Source organism: Vanacampus margaritifer, chromosome 18 (genome assembly GCF_051991255.1).
Source record: "Vanacampus margaritifer isolate UIUO_Vmar chromosome 18, RoL_Vmar_1.0, whole genome shotgun sequence".
Classification (NCBI taxonomy): domain Eukaryota; kingdom Metazoa; phylum Chordata; class Actinopteri; order Syngnathiformes; family Syngnathidae; genus Vanacampus; species Vanacampus margaritifer.
The window spans coordinates 2,649,071-2,672,939 of NC_135449.1; the positions used below are offsets into that span (position 1 = coordinate 2,649,071).

The 23,869-nt window shown below is 42.7% G+C and overlaps 1 protein-coding gene across 4 annotated transcripts in view; it reads right to left on the reverse strand.

Moving 5' to 3' along the window:
• The window catches only part of LOC144038083 (thyroid hormone receptor alpha-B), a 105,458-nt gene that overhangs the window by 18,860 nt on the left and 62,729 nt on the right, over window positions 1-23,869 (reverse strand). For 3 of the 4 annotated variants that reach the window (XM_077550212.1, XM_077550213.1, XM_077550214.1), the window contains one exon: window positions 4,433-4,797. In XM_077550212.1, coding sequence (XP_077406338.1) covers window positions 4,433-4,488 — 56 coding nt within the window. In that variant the 5' untranslated portion in view covers window positions 4,489-4,797. Of the gene's footprint in view, window positions 1-4,432; window positions 4,798-12,741; window positions 12,778-23,869 lie in introns of those variants that run through there. The other variant, XM_077550215.1, reaches the window with a different exon arrangement.

A 23,869-nucleotide genomic window follows, 5' to 3' on the forward strand; every position in this document is an offset into this window, starting at 1 on the left:
GACTCAAATGATCCACCAGTATGTTGAAAAAAAAAAAAGTTAATCTAAAAAGTGTGTACCTAATTTTGGCCACCCTGTAGAAGAGACCGACAAGCACTCACACTCACGCTGTCAAGTAAGCGGCAAGTGAAGCATGACATCGTCAGTGACTTTGTATGCAGACTTTTGAAGTTTTCCAGAAAGCCAAACACCTGCGGAAACCTGTTTTTCCCCCCTTTGGCCCTCCCACTGAAACCACAAGTGCTTAAACGCGTGGAAAAAGGAGACGGCGAGCGATGATGGGAGGTAACCACAGCCCCGGAGTGTCCTTGGGCGACCGGCGGTCATGTGACACGACGACGGCGGCGGCGAAGGCAGGAGTCGGGTTCGTTTGCCGTGTGCTGAGCTTGTATTTTTCTTTGCCGCTTTGTTTGTTTTCGTCTGCGCGGCTTTTTGAAAGTCAAAACTTTGTTTGGGGGGCAAAGCAAATTCTTCTTCAAGGCCAACATGAGTGGGCCTGCACCACTAGCAAAAGCGCTGCCAGTGGAATGCGCGTCGTCGCAAGTGGAATCACGGCCGCGCTCGGCAAACACGCGCACACGCCAAAAGTCAAGCGCTGCACGTGCAACAGCGCGCTGTAATGTGTTATATCTCTCACATGTCGTCTCCCAGGAACCTGAGCCAAACTCGCACAAGTGTGCTCAAAGTGCAAACGCGCACTCCTTCAATACACACAGACACACACGAATGCACGCACGCACGCACGCACGCACGCACGCTCACAAATCAGCTGCTGTGACAGCAGATGTGGCTGAAAAGAAAGCAGTGTTGCAGTTCTAACCTGGTGACGCAGCAAGGCGACAAGATATGCATGGCGAAGACACGGCACAACCAAAACAAGTCAATCCGACGTCCGAGCGGCGCGCTGGAAGCTCTCTTCCCCGCAGCAGCAGTGAGGACCGGTCTAAGTTTAACTCACTCATCAAACGCACCCCGTGCGCAGCTTCCCACTAAGCTCCGCCCCCTGCCGCTTCCCGATTGGCCCGCGCTCGGCCTCTTCCACCTGGCCTGAGGAGCAACTTCATTAGAGGAGGGCATATGTTGCACATTCAGCCATAACAAGTGAGAATATGCCACATCTGATACCAAATCATAATAATTTATTTAACCCTCATGTGATGGGGAAACAGAGTATTGATTATTTAGAGAATTCCCGGGAGCGATCATGCAGTTGTACAATGCTTTTTTCATTCATCCCAAAGTAAAGCAAATCAACAAGATCACGATCCCAACATGTGACCATCACTGATGCTCCCGGGGTTGCCTGACATTCAAAGTATAATGCTGGCCTGATACAGTACAACAATTACTGCACATGTTTCCTATTAGCAGCAACACCCAACAAAGTTTATATACCGAGATAATGATGATCTGGCCTCAATTTAATCGCAATTTTCGCAGTCAGTGTGACGTGGCTGCTGTTGTATGAATATCGGGTTCATTGAAAATTTTGAAATGTACCTTCTGTCATTTGTTTCAATTGTTTTCCCTGTCACTATACATCATTGGCATGGATAGTAAATAGGGCTGCTCCATTATGAATAAAATATTAATCACGATTATTTCGGTAATAATTAAAATCACGATTAGAACAATCATTTATTTTTTGGTACAAAACAAGAAAATCGTAACAAACTAATACAAACTTTTAAGACAAATACAATTCTTTGAAATAATATATATATATGCAAGTTCCTTTTGGCTGAAACAAAATGTATTAAATTAGTTATTTTAAAATTTAAAAAAAAAGGTACAAATGTATAACTTTAAACAACTAAACTCTAAAATTAGCATTAATATTTATATATATATATATTTGATTATGCTCATTCTGTAATTGTTGAGTGTAATAATTGAAATAATTATGTCAATAATAAAAATAAATAATTAGTTCATTATATAAATAATATAATATGAAAATGTATAATATAAACCATTAAATAATAATTAATTCAATAATAATAATTGAATTTCGATTAATTGCACAGCCCTAATAGTAGAGGAGAAATTAATTCCATTAATTCATCAATTAATTAAATTTGGATAATTGGATTTTAATCTGTAATAATTGAAATAATTATGTCAATAATAAAAATAAATAATTAGTTCATTATATAAATAATATAATATGAAAATATATAATATAAACCATTAAATAATAATTAATTCAATAATAATAATTGAATTTCGATTAATTGCACAGCCCTAATAGTAGAGGAGAAATTAATTCCATTAATTCATCAATTAATTAAATTTGGATAATTGGATTTTAATCTGTAATAATTGAAATAATTATGTCAATAATAAAAATAAATAATTAGTTCATTATATAAATAATATAATATGAAAATATATAATATAAACCATTAAATAATAATTAATTCAATAATAATAATTGAATTTCGATTAATTGCACAGCCCTAATAGTAGAGGAGAAATTAATTCCATTAATTCATCAATTAATTAAATTTGGATAATTGGATTTTAATCTGTAACAATATTTTTTTTTCTTCTTCTGAATCACTGCTCTATACAATATACTTGTTTACATCACTAGATCACGTTGGCATGATTAAACATGGCGCCTTATTGGCTATAAACTTTTTTTTAATTATTAAGGGCGCGTGCCAGCTCTGTCCGGATATGCAAGTCGTACATTAAAGTGAGTCATGGGAATTAATTTACTGTAACTGGATGTGCTGTTTTATACAAAGGCAGCACTGTGCCTTAGTGGTTCGCACATCTGCCTCATCTCCGAATCTTGGCTGCGGCCTCTCTGTGTGGTGTTTGCACGTTCGAGCTGTGCTTATGTGGGTTTTCATCGGGTAAACCGGCTTTCATTCCAAAAATGAGGAAACCGGATTAGCATAATATCTCCATTCTTATTTGCAATATACTGAAAAATCATAAGCAAATTGCCTTGAGTGAGTCAATAGGGCAAATGGACGGTGGCCCCTGAGGTCAAAATTGCCTCTTTGCCCTCATAATTGCTATCACATCACAGTGAAGAGAAAGATTTTCACCAAGGGAGCATCTCCAGATTCCCTTCCCGTTGTATTACGCCACCTCTATTCATAGCTGACAGGCGCCCGCCTCGAGTGAACGCCACTCACGGCCCGACTGGATATTCAAGCCCCTCGGCGCACAAAGCGCCCGTGATGTAATCAGTCACACAATCCCCAGCCAAGGAGACGCACAACAATGCTTGTTAGCGCGCCGTGACAGGACATCCGCGCGGGAAGGAAAACCTCAAGCTTGTTTACACTTGCGCACACATCTGCACAAGTTGAACAGGACCAGGAAGACGGGGAGGCCTGATCTCACTTCATCAAATGTGACAAAGTCAAGACAAATGCGATTCATGTCTCTGTTTGATTGGCGGCTCCCAGGTGTCGAAACTCAAAAGGTTCCGGGGGACGGACGAGCGCGGCTAACGCAACGCGACGCAAGCGTCGGTTCAGGCGCATGAGACGCAAAACAAAGTCGCTCTCTCCTATTGAATTTTTTTATTTTAACCAGGTTCGAATTAAATCCACGGTTAGCTCACAACAGAATGTCAATGAGCTTGACGAGCACAACATTTATTTGATCGGCATCTTAAAAGGTGAAGTTGGTCATATGAAGAAAAAAAAAACACTTGTCATTTTTATTAGTACGCTAAGAAAATGTAAAAAAAAAAATAAAATCTGCTTTCTATGGCAGGTTTTTTAAGAACACACAAAGCCTGAGGAAAAACAACCAATCAGTGACAGAAAGCATGAATGACGTGTCACTCACACGTGGGCACATTTGCTACTCGCAACCCCAATAACTTCACTTTATTATGGTGTTTTGCTGCGCTTCATGAGCTTTGCTGAAATGATCGCAAAATATTCAAATCTTGTTAGCAGCAAATGCTAAAAAAAAGAAGTATTGGACAGAATCTAAGACAAAACAAGGATTAACCGAAGCGGAATTAGGAAGATTTTTGTTCGACGAGCAAATTCATGACCTCTTTTTGATTTTACGTTCCAAAAAACAAAACGTCAAACCGACAACATTTCATTTGATAGTAACACTAACATGTAAGATAAATCATGCTGCCAACATAGCAGCCGCGGCTACATGTCTTCTCTAAGACCGACAACCTGACCTGATACCGCTAGACAACGTTTATGTGTCAACAGGAATATTAAAAAAGAATTTTCATTTTTCAAGTTAAATCCGGATCAGATCCGAATACACGTGCAACAGGTTCACGTCATTTTATGACGACTTTTCTAATTTATTTCGGTACACCGTGTCTCTTTGCGTTTGTACCGGCCCGACTGGATGGGCCGGTCCAGATGTGACGTGACGCACGAGACGTGGCGGATCTGCGTGTACAGTACAGGTACAGCACGTGTTGACTTACCGTTTCTCTTCGCCCTCGAGTGGGTTAGGCTCTTGCTCCTTGGGCATGTGTTCCATTCACCTCAATTCCATCCAGCAGCCAATCACGAGAGACTGAGGCAAGCCCCGCCCTCGGATGCACGCTTGTCATTCGACGCTCGGGATGGGTCGGTCGCCGGAAGATGGCAGGGTCCGGACCCTGCGGTGTCAGGCGGGGGTGGGGTTGAGGAGGGGGGGGGGGGACGGGGGGAGGCGGTGGTCTCCTGAGGGACCGGACCCCTCGTAGCGTGCGGTATGAATGGCTTTGGGCAATGACGAATGACCTTGGAGGTAGCAGAGGGGTTGATGGTCGGCCTCAAAGTTGAGGAGGGGGAAGGGCGATCCAGCCTGGAAGACGACAGGACGCATTTGTATCAATGTAAATTCAAGAAATTCAAAACAAGGCATACAATACAGGAGAGTAATATAAAAAAAAAAAAAACAAGAAGCAACATATTACAAGACAAAAATAGTAATCACCAATTATGATGACTATTGACTACTTAAAGAGGTGTGGATGTGTGCTTTCTGTAATGATTTGAATGTGGTTTGTTAAATTTGGTTTCAAATTTGCACGACATGGCTGTGTCGCACTACAAAACAAACATTAGTGGACCAATGATTGATCCCTGTGGAACACCATTGCGTCAGTAGGTATCAAATTGTGTCAACTTTGTGGTGTCAACTTTGCTCAGCTTGGAGTACTCACAAAATGACATAACAGCGCTATGCTCTGGTGGACCAAAACTGCCAACATTAAAAATAAATAAAATACTAAATAAATATATAAGGAAGAGTGGCAAAAATCCCCCAATGTAGATGTGAAAGACTGTTTATATAGATTTTTTTGTATTTAATTTTTGAATGATTTTTTTTATATCTGTTTTTATTTTTATTTTCACTTTCATTTATTTTTTTCATTTATTTATTTTTAATTTTGGCAGTTTTAGTCCTCCATAAAATGTAACTTGACATGTAGTGGACTAATCATCCAAATCGCAAATGAAACTGTACTATTACGACTGCTCGGTGGCCAAGTTGAAGTTGAGTCGCACAAAGTGTTTAATTCTTCAAACTCTATTTAAATATGTTGCTACTCTAGGTTATACTAAATAAATATCCCAGGCTCACTGCGACTTTTATTATTGAGCAATATAGGCAGGCCTGTGACTTAGCCGTTGGGAGCACTGGATTGGACAACAACAACAACAACGTGAGGAAGGAAAAAAAACAAAGAAAGCTCAAGGGTGGGTCAATTCCGAGATCTACGCGGACGGGCAGCCCACAAACGAGATGAGCTTAATGAGGGGGGAGCAAGCAATGTCGGCTGTCCACTCACGGGGCGCCAAATTAAAGAGCCTCTCTCCACGGCATGAACGGCCGTTTACACTCGGGCGCTAGTGTTTGTTCGCGCCGCAACAATCGTTCACTTATCGGCGCGGGAGAGAGCGAGAGGACGGTGGACAGATGGCGTCTTTGTTCCTGCTGGAGTGAAAGAAATTCACGCGGAATAGATGAGCTCATGTTCTTCTAGCGTCATGGCTAAATGTACAAGAAGCCGAGCGGCGTGGGCACAGCGGGCGTGCTGAGCATTTCCTTCATTTTTCAGCGCAGATCTACATTTGAATGGAATGTATTTTGGACATATCCACAAATAAAGCTAAGACGGTAGCTGGTAGCATCCTTGTGTCATTCTCAATGGGATAACAACTTTTTTATTCTCCTTTATTATAAATGCACGGTAGCATTGACCTACATTTACAACCTAAATTCTAATATTTGTTCCTATGAAATTGTATTATTTTTATACTTTTTACCATTTATTTATTTTTAACTCTTTGACTGCCAGACGTTTTCAGAAAAGGCATGCCGTGGGTGCCAGCCGATTTAAGCATTTTTGACTGATCTTTCAAGGTCCACAGAAAATTATGTGTTTGGACTATGGCAACACACATACTACCAAATGAAAGATTGGACTCTCATCTTTCATCAGAAAATAAATTTTGTTTCTACCTTATTCTGTTTTTCAGTAATCAACAATAGAAAATGGTTAGTTTCACCTCTGTTTTGAAAAAAACGTCTTTTAACGTCTTTGGCACTCCTCCATAGGATTTTACTAAACGTTATTGAACGTTTTTGGCAGTCAAAGAGTTATTATTTGTTTATTATTATTATTATTTTAATTATTATTTATTGATTTATTCACTTGAATCCAAAACATACTGGACCAGGACGCTGGCAGAAGCCTGCCTATTTTTTCTGGAACCCCCCCCCCCCCCCAACTCTCGGAAGAACTTTTTCTTTCCACCACGACTAGCGGAGTTCTTGAACGTCCCCCCCCCCCCCCCCCCCCCCCCCCGCAGTGGAAGTCACCAATAATACTCGTCCGGTCGAAGGTCGTGGAGACGAGAGTTTGGCCTCGAGACGGTAGCGAGAAAGCGGCGAGATAACGAGGAACAACAGACGAAGGCTCGCACGTGCGAAGGTGAAATGAAGATTAAAAACTCCGTTGTGGGTGAGGGCATAAAAGGAAAAGTTGAAAGGGAAACTCTGGAATGAAAGCAAAAAAAAAAAATAAAAAATCAATGAGAGGAGATTTAAGGCATACAGATGTTTTTGTGCTCATCTCCATTTGAAAGTGTGCTATGGATTTGCGCTTTGTGTGAGTGAGCACATGGCGTCATATTTAATGAAGATAAATGTGTTGACCACATCTGTTTACAATATTAGACTACAGCGCAGTGACAGGCTCATTATGACGCAAATTAATCTTATGCTTGCGTTTGACCTAAATAAAAAAATAAATAAAAAGAGGAAAGGAAACAATGTGAGTGTGTTGTGATGCACCCAAACGGAATTTCATTCATTTCTCCACACACTTGCGGGGGCTTCTCTTCCCTTCAGGTTTTTTTTTTTTAATTGGACCTACACAAAAAGGAGGCATCTCCCCGCAGCAGGCTTCACCTTTAATTGCGCACGCTGACACACATTCTCAAAATACTTCAAAGTTAGCACGAACGAGCGAGCGAGCTAATTGTGAGAAGCAGCCCCCCCGACTTCACGACTTGGCATCTTCGCTTCATGTTTCAAATTAGGGCTGGACCATTCGGACATTTTATCGGTTCTTTGGGAGCTAATTTGGCAGGATTACTTATATTTTTTTTTTTAATTGATGGTTTTAGCAGCTTTCGCAGTTCAAAGCGGACCCCTGCTGAGGACGGACAGCGGGGAGCCAGTGTTGCCGCCATATTTTCTCTAACTTCTCCGGCTCCTCTGATAATTTTCAAAATGACGATGAGCGAGTTTGATTCCCGCAAAAAAAATAGACAACATGAGCAGATTCATTTTCTGATTGTTTTCCGTTTTTTTGCGGTTTCTATTCCATTATTGAGTCTGCTTAGATTAAATTCCTGATCAATTCTCATTGGGTGATGAAATATAATAATTAACTCATTCGCTCCCGGCCATTTTCACTGAAACCCCCTTCGCTCACGGACGTTTTACTGGATTTGGACCGACTTTGCAAGGCCCACAGAATATTGTGTTGTATTTCTATAAAAACATGGAACCTATCAAAAGAAACACACGAGTCTGTTCTTTCATCAGGAAAAAAGTATATTTGTATCTGTTTCCGTTTTTGCATGCAGCAATTAACATTAAAATATAGCTATAAAGTGAAACTTTCATTATTCACAAACCTGTTGAAAACACCGTCAAAAAGAGCTTGTTGCAACATGGCCATGGTTGATCTCTTATACTTTGCTGCCACCTGCTGGCCATTTTTTTTGTAATACTACCATTGCATTAAGCCACCTCTTCATGTCAGACGATGCATCAAAGCCTTCTGTATGCCCCCCCCTCCCAAAAAAACGTATAAATATGTTTTTTGCAAGTGAAGGACAAAGTATTAAATAATGGATTTATACGTTTTTGGGTTTGAATACGTTAATCAAAATCATTATATATAGTGGGCCCCTGCTGTTCACAGGGGGCAGAGATTGAGCCTGACTGCAAATAATTGACACTCCCTCATAACCGCCATGACAAGAAAAAAAAAAAAAAAATGGTGGTCAAGTAATGAAGCAGGTTTGTTGATGAGGGAATGTGAAGTGTGATGGTGGAGGAAGGGGGGGGTGTATCCAGGAGCACGTGTGTCGGGGGGGGGGGGGGGGGGGGGGGGGTGACGTTCGCGCCCCCTACAGTAAAAGGCCAAAAGATCAAGTTTCATGTCTCGGCAGACTAATGGCAGTCATGGGAGTTTTTTAATAGGTCACAAGGGCTACTGCAAGTGTCAAATGTTTGATTTGGGGCGAGGATGGTTAAGTGACATGGACAAAAGTATTGGGACAAACCACTCAATGAATCAACGTTAGGGTCACCCACTTTCCCAAACGTCTTGCAGGCGTGTCAATACTTTTGTCCATTTTCTTCCCTTTTCACTTCCTGCAGGTGCCCCAAGTTTTTTTTTTTTTTTTTTTTTTTCCTATGCAGTGTGTATGCATGAAGCTACGTGAACTTTTACCTGGTGCCTGCAGGTCCAGCGTGTATCATGTTCTGTTTGCATGTACAATGCGTGTGTGTATACAGTGAGGCCCGTGGCAGCCAAGGACACGGAGGGCGTGCAGGGTAGAACATTCTATACGGGGCGCAGAAAAGAGGTCACTTGGCGTCCCGTCGGTGCAGACGTTATTTGCTTTTGAGCGGTTTGTCGTCTTGTGTCAGTCGCAGCAAGTGCTCGACTCATAAATTTAAAAGCCCCGAGGCGACTCTTTAACTTTGCTCACAGTTGGACGGCGTCCCGGAGTGGTCGCCGTCGACAAAAGCGAGCGGGTCGGGCGCACAGAAGAGAGAGAAGGAGGAAAAGCCGCGTTGGAGCGCCGGTGACAGTTTTAAGAGCGCTGCGTCATCAAAACACTCCAAGAAACGAAAGCTGCTTTTTCAGCAGGACGTTTCGTCAAACCTGCACGGATTCAAACACGTGTGCCTCGCAAGTTCAGATAGTGTCAACGTATGGACGGGAAAATAATTGATTTTACCGATGAGCTCAAGTTGGTTTATTTTCCAAAGCTCAAAGCGCCTCCTTCCTTCCAAAAGCACTAATTTTAATAACAGCTAAGAGACAGACAACTTGAGTGGATTCATTTTCACATTTTGTGTATGTCAAGTAAGGAGCCCAGTGGAAGGTAATCAGTCTCAAAATTGTGCTGAATGTTGCCAAAGACAAGCCGTCCATTTATATGTAGCAAAAGCAGTGATTTTGTTCCACTTTTAGGGCTAAAAGTACGACACACTCATTATTGGATTACAAATAAAGTCAAAGCAAATTTTTGCTTTCGGTTCATTTTTCCAGACAGACTAATGCTACTGCAGTCGCACGCACCACGGAGTGAAGAATCAAATTGCTCTGATGGTGGAGAGTCCATAAAAAGACACAATGTCCAAAGTCTGGGAGCATTTCAACAGCATGTCTCCAATTGCCATCAATAGAAGGTGACGTATCTATGTTAGCTAATTTAATATAGCCTAATATTGCTAATGCACCACACAAATGGTCCAAAACATTAACAAAATAAACATCTAACAAGCACAAACTCAAAATGCAGACGTGAACAGCCAGCAAACTCCACCCTCTCATTCCCTGACACCCACGTCACTCACCGGGCCTTTTAAAGCCGTATACACTCAAAAGTCACAGATACCACATTAGAACGTGAGTATGGCGAATCCAAGTGGACAAAAATAATACCCGCACATCGCAAGCCCATGTTATGTAGTGTTACCGAAGTTTTTTATTTTTTTTCTCAACATGAAAAAGCTGTCCTGCCATTGGCTCAGAGGAGCATTCAAGGGCCAATAGGATATCTTAGCTCGGCGTGCCGTGAACATGTCACACATCAGTGAATGTCATTGCATGAGCAAGACACAAGATGCTGCATCCAAAGTCCTATATTAGTGTCAGAATTAATGGTATCGGCATGTTACTTGTTCAGTACTCACCGATACCACTGTTTTAATGCAGTATTGGGGCCTCTGCCGATACCAGTATCGGTATCGGAACAACACTAATGTTATGTTGTTTAATAACGCAAAATCCCTTTTTATCTAATTACTTGATTATCAATAGAATCAGTAGAATATTCGATTCCAAATAAAATAATTGAACAGCAGAAGCCCTACTTGCTCAAATACAATGTTTACGAGTTTAAAAGGCATGATTTAAAAGGTTTAAAAGTTTGTTTTTAACTCTTTGACTGCCAAAAACGTTAAATAACGTTTAGTAAAATCCTATGGAGGAGTGCCAAAGACGTTAAAAGACGTTTGTTTCAAAACAGAGGTGAAACTAGCCATTTTCTATTGTTGATTACTCAAAAACGGAATAAGGTAGAAACAAACTTTTTTTTTCTGATGAAAGATGAGAGTCCAATCTTTCATTTGGTAGTATGTGTGTTTCCATAGTCCAAACACATAATTTTCTGTGGACCTTGAAAGAGTCAAATGCTTAAAATCGGCTGGCACCCACGGCATCCCTTTTCTGAAAACGTCTGGCAGTCAAAGAGTTAAAAAGCTTAAATATGTTTTGACTAAAACAGTTTTGAGTTTCTCTGTATGGCAGATTGTGGGTGGGCCCGAAACATATTGGGTTCACTGTTGCGTGTCACTTGTTTTTACACTCGCGTGACAGTTAAAACTGTTGCTTTAAATACCGTCTGTAGAGTTTATAGCGACAGTGCAACCCCGGACCACATCATTCCCATGCATATATTTCTTAGGGAAATGCAAACAAAACGGGAGGGTGGGTCCGTGTCCCTAAATGACCGCTTTGCGGCTCCACACCCAACAGCGTATGGAAAAGTGTATAATGCTTTCCCCCCTCTGCCGCCGTTCCGAGCCAAGGTTCTGCCAAGGAGGCGAGCGCGCCGGGGGAAACCAATCGGGCCTCACTTCCTGCTCCTTGAAGGCCCGAGCGCCCGCCGCGGCTGGGGGTTACGTATGCACATACGTACATACGCGTACGCCGCCCAGCTTCCTTTTTCCGTCCTCGCTCAGCTGTTTGTGCCATCTTGTTGAAATCATTTTCCTTGTGTGTGTGAGACAACCTTGCCCTTTCATTACTTTCAAATGCATAACAAACAGATGTTCCACGCCATTGTGTTCTTCTTTGGGATTTGATTAACTGCTTGAACCCAAATCCATTTCATAAGACTGCAAGAAAACAAAAACAATGGGCATAAATAAATTAGGATTTCTGTACAGTGGAGTCAACTGAAGACACTAGTGGCGGGCGCGAATATTTTCAGACTCTCAATGGGTTGGCGCCACCAAGCGAATTTCAAGTTGAACTATTTTTACAGCGGGATGCTTCTAAGCTTAACTCATTCACTCACAGCCATTTTCGCTGAAGCAACCCCCTTCGCTCCCGGTTGTTTTACTGGATTTCGACTGATTTTGCAAGGTCCATCGAATATTCGGTTCTATTGTTAGAAAAACATAGAACCTACCAAAAGAAAGATTAGAGTCTCTTCTTTCTTTCTTTTTTTTCCTCCCCCCCCAAAAAAAGTCTTCTTTCATCAGAAAAAAAAGTATATTTGTATCTGTTTCCCTTTTGCAGAAATTTGCATTAGAAAATAGCCAAGTTTCACGATTATTCACAAACCTGTTGAAAACACTGTCAAAAAGCGCTTTTTTGCAACATGGCCCTGGCTGATCTCTTACACTCTGCTGTCACCTGCTGGACGTCTTTTGTAACAACTACGATTGCTTTAAGCGACCTCTTCGGGTCAGAAGGTTCATGCATAAAAAAACCAAACGTGTGAATACATTTTTGGGAGTGCAGGACAAAGTATTAAAAAAACGTATTTATACATTTTTGGGTTGGAATGAGTTAAGTCTAAACGTGAAAAACAGGATCCTCTCATGTTTACTTTTCAGTTCTATGGCAGTTCGTTTAAGCAGCACAAAAATCAAGTGCGCCCACACTTGGTTGTTGACATGACGTTAAACAACATTAAACATGTTGATTGGCTTAATCCCACATGACGGCCGTCAGTCAATCAACGATGCCCGACTGGTCATGTTTGCGGCCACAAACTTTCTTCAGTCGATGAGCTCAAGGTAGCTCGCCGACGAGCTAACATCCACAACACAAATGTTATATTTAAATATGTTAGCACCTTGAAGGCTTAGCAGTGTGTACTGTAGTTGCGTGTCTGCATACCAGTAAGTTCACAGTTTACACAAGGAGCTCAAATAAAAATAAAAAACTGTCCAAAAAATACAAATATATCCTCTTACGATGGGAAAAGCAGCAGAAATTCTCTCTGTCGGGCCCTAAAATGCGAAGGCGCTGTCCACAAACTGCTCTGCGTTCTTTCCAGAGGCAGCTAACTTTAGCTGGCAGGCCTTCAAATAGCAGATGCAGAAACCTGTCAACATGCCGTCAAGGGGGGGCGGGGCCAATGCTGTGTTGTCATCGCGCTCCTGTGTTATGGAACCGCGGGGCGCTAACGTTGCACCTTGAGCCGCCGCAAAGTGCGGCACGATTGGACGAATCTTTGACATCACGAGAAAAAAGAAGAAGTGTTTTTTTGCGCCATTTTGTTTGCGAGTCATCACGTCCGCCCAAAAAAAATGACGTTTTTAGGTCAAAGGTAACCAACGCAGCCTTCAGTAGCAAAACAATAAAGCAAACATAAGTACGAGCCCACGTTTGGGCTTTGAGGTTGCCACTATTTTAAAGACTCAAGTCAACGTAAAACCGTTCCTTTACACGTGTCAAGACAGACGCGCACGGGAAACGCACGCACGCACACACAGCTCACGTCACCTCGCCGTACCCCCCCCCTCAAGTGTTTCCATTTATCGCCACATCTCAGCCACCTCTGTAATGAGCAATAAAAAAAAATACTGTAAAGAAACCGCAAACACACACCAGCATGGCCACTTGTTGCCCCCCCCCCGACACTCCCACACACCCAGGGGTATGGTAAAGCCTGGTGAGGCCCCTGTGCCCCCCCCCTCCCCCTCCCCCTCAGCCACACACGCTATAATCCCAATCTTTTTCCTGAGCGGATCCAGAAAAATCTATGAAAGATGAGAAGGTGGCGTGGGAGGGGTGTGTGTGTGTGTGTGTGTGTGTGTGTGTGTAGGCGTTCAGAAAGGTGGAGGCAACGGACTGGAAGGTGATTTTCTTTCAGAGACTTGGGCTGGGGCACCCAACGGCCAGGGGCCCCGTTCCACCGTTCCTTCCACCCCTCCCGCCGGAGCCTTGCGAGCGTGTGTGGTCCTGGTTCTGATTAGTCTTCATCTCACCCACACACACTCTCATATATATATATATATATGCACACACACACACACACACACACACACACACACACACACACAGTACATGTGCCTTACACATGCGTGTCCAAGAGCACAACACGGTCGTCGGCCCCCTGAGACCCGCTTGTGTCAGAACACATCAAGAAGTTTTCCGTCTTTGGACCGGGGACTAAGAAAAAGCGCTGATAAGAAACAGCAGAAGAAGAAGAAGAAGAGACGAAATGAGAAGAAGAAGAAGAAGAAGAAGAAGAAGTCATTTCCACATTCCGCATGGTCGCACACGTGACAGAATCCTCACAGGCGCGATTCAACATCACGCAACGCGTCTGATCTACCGCGGTATGGATGACTTGACGCTCGGGGGAGAGAGATGGGAAAGATGAAGGTCAAGTTGAAGGTTAAAGTGCAGAGTGAAGGTTCAGGCTGAAGACTGATGGATTTTGGATGTCCAGGGTTGAAGGTTAAGGGTGATGATTCAGGGTCAACGTTCGGGACGAGGGGTCAAAGCTTCAGAGTGAATTCAGTGTCGAGGTTTGAAGTAAAGATTCAAGATGGAGGTTTAGGGTCAAGGTTTAGGGTGAAGATCCGAGGTGAAGGTTCAGGTTACGGATTTAACTGTTGGTTGAAGATCCACGTTTAAAAGTTTCAGAGTGAAGATTCAGTGTCAAGGTTTGAAGTGGTGAAGGGTGAAGAATCAGAGTAACTTGAGTAAGGATGCAGGGTTAAGGTCCGGAGCCAAGGTTCACGTTAAAGGTTCAAAGGTCGAGGCTGAAGGTTCTGGGGGAGGATATCTAGGTTTAAAGTTCAGGGTTAGTATTGAGGGTGGAGTTGAAAGTTGAAAGATTCATGTTGAGGGTTCATGATGACGTTTTAGGGTTAAGGGTCCGGTTTAGGATTCAAGGTTAATGACCGGGGTCAAGGTTCAAAGGTTCACAGTAAAAATCCAGTGTCAAGGTTTACAGTGGAGTGAAGTTAAATTTAAAGGTTCATTGTGAAGATTCAGGGTTAACTGTTAAGTGAAGCTCCAGGTTTGAATGGTTCAGAGTGAAGGTTCATGGTCCGAGTCTTAAGTGGAAATGGAGGATTGTGGTTCCGGGTGATTCAGTGCCAAGACGTGACGATTGAGGGCCCAGGATGAAGATTTAGAGTTAGGATTCAGGGTTAAGGTCTGGGAGCCAATGTTCAGAGTCAAGGTTCACGCTAAAGGTTCATAGGTCGAGGGTGAAGGGTTTAGGAATAAGATTCAGGGTGAAGATTCTGGGGGAAGATCCAGGTTGGGGGTTCATCTCGGAGGTTTAGGGTTAAGGATCCAGGTTAGGATTCAGGGTTAACTCTTTGACTGCCAGACGTTTTCAGAAACGGGAAGTCGCCAGTGCCAGCCGATTTAAGCATTTTGACTGATCTTTCAAGGTCCACAGAAAAGTATGCGTTTGGACTATGGAAACGCACCTACTACCAAATGAAAGATTGGACTCTCATCTTTCATCAGAAAAGAAAGTTTGTTTCTACCTTATTCCATTTTTGAGTAATCAACAATAGAAAACGGTTAGTTTCACCTCTGTTTTGAAACAAACGTCTTTTAACGTCTTTGGCACTCCTCCATAGGATTTTACTAAACGTTATTTAACGTTTTTGGCAGTCAAAGAGTTAATGTCAGGGGCCAACGTTCACAGTCAAGGTTGGCGGTAAAGGTTCAAAGGTTAAGGTTCACAGTTAAGGTTTACGGTGGAGTTTTGGGGTGAAGTTAAACGTAAAGGTTCATTGTGAAGATTCATCACATTTTTCCACTTCACCCTCTTTTTTTTTTTTTATAGGATCGACTGTGCTGTTACCGTGGCAACAACCGGACACTTTGCATAAGGTCAACACCGGACCCTGTGATTACGCCGGCCGAGCGTGCAGCCGCACGCTCGGCCGCGGATGACGCGGCGTTATCCATGCGGCCAGTTTGGACCGTCAGCCAGCCGTCACGGCGGCCATGTTGGCGCTGACAGGATTATCGTCTGTATGATGTTTCCGAATGGCTGCAAATACTTGCAAAACATTCCGACTGACCCAGAAAAGTTGATGGGAAGGGGAGCGACATGGGAAGAAGAATGACCCGGCTGGTAATTCAGGAAATGTATGGAATGTTTATCGCTAACATGAGCTGAGTTTATGGATGCTGAACATTCCCGCTGATCACAACCTGAAGAACATCTCCAGAATCGAAGACGTTTTGTCCGTACAAGAGACAGAGAAGTTGCTTCGCGTGCTGATTTTCAGTTGACTGGACTAATTGAACGGGAGATTCACGGTTTTATGCTTCCAACAAATCTTGCAGCACACTTAGACTATGTTTATAACTTTACTAACTTCTGTGTTTTCCCTTCTTGCTTAGATGAAATATAAATTGCGACTTTGACAAATTTCCCTTCTGGGATGGCAAGGTTTTGAGGTAACCGGCTTGTTTTTGGAATTGCTTATATTTCTCTGCATCTTCTTTTGACTGATAGTTGGAACTGTTCTTAATTCCCTCCACCTTCTGCTGACTAGCATTTGGTTCATATTTCCCTTGAACCTTCTGCTAGAAAACAATAACATATTAGTTTGTTTGTTTGTTTGTTTTGCACAAAAAGCTGGCCTTTGCACAGGGGTGGGAAGACATCCCCCCCCCCCTCTTAAATCTTGTCTTTAATCAACCTACTGTAAGCTTTCCCATGTAAACCAAAACAGATTTGCCTTGTGTATGAAATGGCGTCATATAAATAATCGGCGCAAGCGTTGATAGAAGTATGCAGGCGTGAACTTCATGCGGTGTAGTGATGCGCGCACCCAGGAAGGTGGGGGGGGGGGGGTATGGGGGGGGCGCTGCTGCACCGCCGGCTCTCTGAGGCCACGTGAGGTTCTGCCGGACCCGAGGAATGCTAAATATTTATCCACGACTTTGACCCCCGCGCATTACATGTGCACTCTACACTATGCACGCGCACATCTACGACGGCGGCGAATATAGAACACCGCTTGGCATCCATCTGTGTTGCTTTTGTGGGAAGCACGTGCTCACTTTGGCTTTTCTGCATCAGCCTCGCAGTCCATTTCCACAAGTTCCAAGCTTCTCCGGAGGGTCGCACGCCGAGGCTAGTCCTCATAAAAAAGTCAGCGGATTGGAAAAAAAAAAAGAGCCTCCATTAGCATGACAAATTCATACATACAGCATCAAGCACTTTACGTAGACCTGACGTCACTGTCGATGGAAAGAAACGTGAAGAGGTTCGGCCACGGAAGGTTTGCATAACAGTTGCAGTCAACACGGAAATGATTCACAATCCCTTATTACATTTAATTTATTTTCCCCCCTCAAAATTCCACACACAAACTCTCTGCACTGTAACAATAATTAAGTAATTCATTTAATTTATTTATTTTAATTTCCATTAATGTGGAAAATTTTTACTGTAGTTATATCACGATGAACATTTTAGGATACAGCTGAATGTTGATGACGTACATAACCAAACATGCATGTATATTAGAGCTGTTAGAATTAATCGAGAAGTCATCGAATATCAAATTAATCGACTATTTTAATAATCGAGTAATCGTTTGCAGCCATTTTTTTATTTAAAGTTGTCCAAATCCTCTGATTTCAGCATATCAACAGTAATTGTTTACTGATTTCTGTAGTCCTTCATGAAAGAAGACTGATTATCTTCTGCGTTTAATCAAAATAAGAAATTTGCAAACATCAGTTTTTTAGTTCGGAAAGCAAATACCGAACCAGTAACAGTACAACATCAATCCCGCCTTTAAAAAAAAAAAAAATTACAATACGAAGTATGAAATAACCACCAACAGTAATCAGGGGGAAAAATGCTTTTGTAATACACTTTACTGTAAAATTAAAATGAATCAAATGAGTTGATTAATCGATAGAATAATCGCTAGATTAATCAATTCTAAAAATATTCGATAGTGACAGCACTATTGTAAATGACAAGTCACGGAGTCCGGAAATAATTGCATCCATTTTCTTTATTGAACAATTAAACGATATTGATCGGCCTAGTTATACGAAATTCAATTTAAGTTACCCATGCAAAACGTTCCTGCTTTTCTTCCTTGATGTCCGGTATACACCGTTGTCACAATGACTCCTCCCTAGCAAGTCGGGCAACTCGACCCGCGCTAAGACAAAGACGGCGTGACACCGCCGACACAGTCGAGCGACTGACGAGCGCAAACGGACTTTGGGGCGCGCGACATCAGATATGACGGCCACACCCACCACTGTGTTCATCGGGTTCAAAAGGAGCGTCATTATTCATTAGGGCTGACATCAATACTTAACGCCAAGTGCGGCGGTGGCATGCTGGTCAACAGGATTTTACGCTTTACGAAGGTGTTGAACGCAACCCTGATGGCAAAGCGACTGCAATCACAAAGTTCCAGCTTTAGATCTTCGCAGCATGTAATCCAGGCCCGACTAGTTTTATGTCCCAATCGCACACTTTATACTCTCGTATATGCTCCCAATAGCTCTCCTTTCCCACATTACATTAAATAAGTCCACGTTAAAAAACACATAAGAGAAATTAGGGGCTGCTAATTCATTATTGTTTCTAAGTATCAAAAACAATTGACCAAATCTTTCTCTTTTTTTTTTCCAATTCAGTAGGTTGATCATTTAAGGCCTGATGAGTTTGAGCAGTAAAGCCGCGGCATCAACTCGGCGGTGGATTCGTCCAATCACAGGCCGCCAGTGCAATCGTCCAATCGGTCGGCAGAGATAAACGAGGAAGATAGACGCTGGCGGCGGAGAAGGAAGATAGCAGGCGAGAGGGGGCATATAGGGGGAATTCTATATGGGCTGCCTCTCCCACACGATAAACACCAGCACTGTGTGTGTGTGTGTGTGTGTTTGTGTGTGTGTGTGTGTGTTTGTGTGTGTGTGTGTGTGTGTGCCCTCGCGCTGCATTAGCGCATGTGAGCGCTGTGTTGACAGAACAGGAGCAAGACATTCTGGGTCATCCAGTCCATAAACAGACACGCGCACATGCACAAACACACACACACACACACACACACACACACACACACGCACACACACCTGCTGTACACTGTGTGTGTGTGTGTGCGTATGGTAAAGAGGGGAGGGTCACATAGTCCATGTAAAGGCTAGAACATTCCCTGGATTAGTGGAGTCTGACTGAAGAAGTTAAGTTAGGACAAGCCCTGCCTCGTTGTGTCCTCAAGCGACACACACGCACATAAATGCATATGTATCATATATATGTACATATACACATTAGGGGTTTGAATTGGGAAATCATTTTTTTCTTTTACAAGATGTGAGTGCAGAGTCAAACCAAATGATTCCAGTTTGAAATATATTGATATATGTATCGAATCAAAGGAAATAATAACAAAAAAAATATGTATAATTAGGGGTGTCAAAATTAATTTCGAGTTAATTGAAAGTTCCTTTAACACCAATGATTTTTTTTTTTTTTACTGCGCTTAATAACCGCCCCTTACAGCGCAGCAGACACGACCACGTCAAAATTTAAAAGTCATCAATTTTATAATGTATATATTTGTGGAGAATGAGGTCAAGTTGTATTTTACAATTTTAAAAAATGTGCAGAAGTTACTTCATGCTAAAGATTAGCATTAACATGAAAAGAAAAATGTACTGAGCTGTCGCCAATGTTTGAAATGTATGAAAACTAAAAAAAAATTTTTTTGTACATTTAGAACAGGTATAAAATTTGCGATTAATCATGAGCTAACTATTGAAGTCACGCGATTAATTACGATTAATCGCGAGACACCCCTAAATATATCATAACAGATATACTGTAAATACTGTATAAAATAATCAAGTGTAAAGTACAACAAGTATTCATACTTGATTACTTCCCTCAACTTGCTAGTTTTGAACCAAAGTTAAAAGGAAAATTGTGGCAAACTTTGTCAGGCCATATAAAATGGCGTATGGGGCCAAATCATAGTCATATCTATCAAAGTCATATCGGCCATGACTGAATGCACATTGCGGTGCCGTCAAAGTGCCCGTGGCAAGCGCGCGGCACGATCTCACGCGGGCCTGGCCAATCGATGCACTAGCGCATCATCAGCTCCGTGACTCGCTCCGCCGGCGACGCGGGCTTCTTACGAGCGCCAAATAGGTAACCTGGATGGCGGCCAGCGTGCCTTCATCTGTGTCACACGCACAACGCAGGGACGAGACCGAGCGGACGGCTAACGTGAGCGGGCGCGGACGGCCCGCGTCAAGACGGGAGACATTAGCGTCAAGCGGGACCCCGAAGGCAACTCTGGAGAAAGGGCCCGAGTGGTCCCGCACGCACGCACGCGTCCCCTGCACGACCCCTGCTAATCACATTGTGTGCGAGCTATCTCGTTAGCCGCCTCATGAGTCAAAGCTAAAGGCGGGACTGAGGCTTTAATCGAGCGTCCCGCAGGGCATCGTCTCGTCTGTGGTTACCAGAGCAAATGTGAAAGGGCACTAGGGACGTTAAGCAAATATTTATATTCAATGGATTCTACAAGGGAATTAAAATTGGAGATTTTTGGGGAATACAAAATGAAAATTTTCCATGAGAACTATGTGAATTACAAAAAGAGCAAAAATATAAATATGGATTTTTTCCCCTATGAATCGGTGCGGCGTTGTTGGATTGTATTTTCCTCCATGGAGGCAGCACTTCATCCCCAATGTCAACTAATCACTGCATGTGGCACATTGCAAACGACAAACATCCTGACAACTGTGATCATTTTGGTCACTATAATTGTGAAACGTTTATACCGTTTGATCTCGTTTCATCATTCAAGTCGGGTTGACATGGCCGTTTGCGCCTGGCAACACTCGCCTGTGATGTCTAATGTGTGTGTGCGTGCGTAGGCGGGGCCTTACAGTCTCACAACAGACATCCAAGCCTCTAATTGCCCAGTCAGACGGGCCAGCTCTCAGCTCGTGCCAGCAACCTCAGCGAGCAATTTTTTTTGGGAGGTTAGTGCAAGAGTGGGTGTGTTGGGGGTATGTACCGCCGTCGACCAATGGGATTGCAGCGGCGGCAGGAAGTTGAAACACGTGGCGCTGCGGCTGACGAGAGGGAACTGAAATAAACAGGCAAAGCTCAATAGGGCGAATGTGCCGTAAGGAGGAAGTGGCCTCTGATTTAGTTTTTTTTTTTTATCTCTCATTGACACCTGCTTATAATTTACGTAAAGAGGCATTAAAAATGCAAAAGATGAAAACATTTGTTACATGCATTGACTAGATTTAAAAATAGTGCCATCTGCTATATAAGTATTTATTAAATGCCAGTCATACACACCCTCTCAAACATCACTGACACATAATTATTTTGTAGAAATGCAAACAGTAAAAGATGTGAAATGTTGCTGCATGCTTTAAATGTTTTTTTTTTTTTTAATTAAGGCATACACAAACGCAGATACTGGAATATCAAACATCATACATGTTTATCGTTTTAGTAGAACAAGTCGCAAACGTACGAAAAGATGTGAAATTTCGTTGCATGCTTTGAATGGAAAAAAGTTGTGGCACATGCTGTATAAATATTTGTGATAATTGAAAGCCAGTCACACACCCTGTCAAACATCACTGATACGTGTTTATTATTGTGTAGAAAAAAAGCATTGAAACAGAAAGAGATGTCAAATGTTGCTGCATGCTTTAAATGGGGATGGGGGGGGGGGCTAGGGCGTAGCACCATCTGGTATATCAATTAATTAATCAAAAAACAACAAAACAATTTTAAGTCGCACACACACGCAGACACTGGAATATCAATATCATACATATTTATCATTTTTAGTAGAAAGTCCCCAAAATAGTAAAAAGGTGACATTTTGCTGCCTGCTTTGAATGAGAGGAAAAATAGCGCCACCTGGTGTATACATTTTTCAAAAAATTAAAACAACCACACGTGCTAAATATTTTTGTAGAAAAGGCACAGATGTGAGCATTTGGATGCATGCTTCGAATGGGGAAAATGTAGCACCAGATGGTGTATTACTTTTGAAAATTAAAAAGCCAGTCACACACACACACACACACTTTCCCGCTAAGCCAGTCATATACACGCACGCACCAACCAACATGAATAGTGGCTTATCATTTCCGCGGCGAGGCAACCCATGAAGAAAGCGCTAAAAGGTGTGAAATGTTGCAGCGCACTTTGAAAGGGGAAAAAGCAGCACCATCTGGTGTACAAATAATACAAAATAAAAAGGCACTCATACACACTTTCTTTCTATCCCACATCAATAGCAACGCATGCTTATCATTTCGGGAGTACGCTACATTTACATAAAAAAACGTGAAAGTCTGAATCCCTGCTGGTGGGCAGCGGACAGGGAAGGAAAATGAATAAGACACGCTGCAGTTGTACGAGCGTTTGCACAGGATGATAAGAAAAACTACCGTGTAATGCGTCGTTCGTAAATTCAATGAAGGCGGCTCGTTGGATGTTGGACACTTATTGACTTGCTATGATGTAGTGTATAGCGGGGGCATGGTAGGGATGTATAGTGTCCACTCGCTGTGTAAATTTTCCCAGGAGCGCCACCGTGCCAGCCCAGGTCCCGCTGGGTCGTGGCCTCCATCCAAATGAATAGGAAATTGCTTTAATGGCTAAAAAAAAAAAAAGAAAAAGAAAAAGGAAAAGGAAAAAAAAAGCCTTCCTCTCACACCTCCTCTGCTCCCGACGCGAGGACAGGAACAGGAACAAGATTTTTTTTAACGCTCCCTCCCTCAACTGCCTCAAGATGTATTTCACATTATGTTGAAATCTTAAAGTAAAATGTCGTAGCAGTTTGAACACCTTCTTCATAATAAAACCTCAACACCTGCAAAAATTCTGACTGGGGCAATTTCCCCAGTTGCAGTTTGAGTCCTGGAGTTCACCCAAAATGGCCGCTTTAAACCAAAACAGACAGTTTCCTGCTAGCTACTTCACCGTCCGTCCGTCCGTCTTCTTCCGCTTATCCGGGGTCGGGTCGCAGGGGCAGCAGCTTTAGCAGGGAAGCCCAGACTTCCCTCTCCCCAGCCACTTCAGCCAGCTCATCCGACGGGACCCCAAGGCGTTCCCAGGACAACCGAGAGACATAGTCTCTCCGGCGTGTCCTGGGTCGTCCCCGGGGCCTCCTGCCGGTAGGACATGCCCGGAACACCTCCCCAGGGAGGCGTCCAGGAGGCATCCGAACCAGATGCCCGAGCCACCTCAACTGGTTCCTCTCAACGTGGAGGAGCAGCGACTCGACGCTGAGCCCCTCTCGGATGACCGAGCTTCTCACCCTACTACTAGCTACTTCACACAATTTTTAAATATTAAAACTTTAAAAAAAAAAAAATTGGTAGATAATTGTGCTTAAATAAAGTAAGATATTCCTCATTGTTTTGTTAAGACCATTTTTTGTAGTGAAGTACGGAGTGCATACATTAATCTTAAAGTTGAACAAAAGCAATTGAGACCCTGACCCCCCCCCCCCCCCCAAGAGTCAGGCAGAAGAAGAAAAACAAAAAGAAGAACAAATGATCTGACACCAGAAGAGAGAAACTAATCAAACAAGCGTACGCCAGCGGGTGATTAAAGACACATGGAGGGAGTCATATTTCACAATAAAAGAGCAAAGAATGGAAGCCAACAAGCACGAAATTCACATCAGACAGCAGCGATGATGATAATGAACATTGTAGAGGACACATGAAGGTGAAAGATGGTGATGAATGTTGATGCTTTTACAGAGCATGAGAAAAGGAGGACTGATTGGCATTGATGATATCAGCTTTAATTTACTCTCAGAAGCCTTTTAGTCTACTGAGAGGCCTTTAAACTGAAGTCAATCTACAATCCACACACAAATCTTTTTTTCTGCTCTTATGTTGAAAAAGTCACAAACATGCACTTGTCTTATATATAGATATATTTAAAAAAAAAAAAAAAAGAACAAAAGATGCAGTCAGAGAGCGGTTAAATGCTAAAAGCGAGCTAGCAGAGTCTGGCCTGCTAGCGTAGCGCATTAGCCTACATTAAAGGGCGTCACGTTACATTTAGTCACGTTA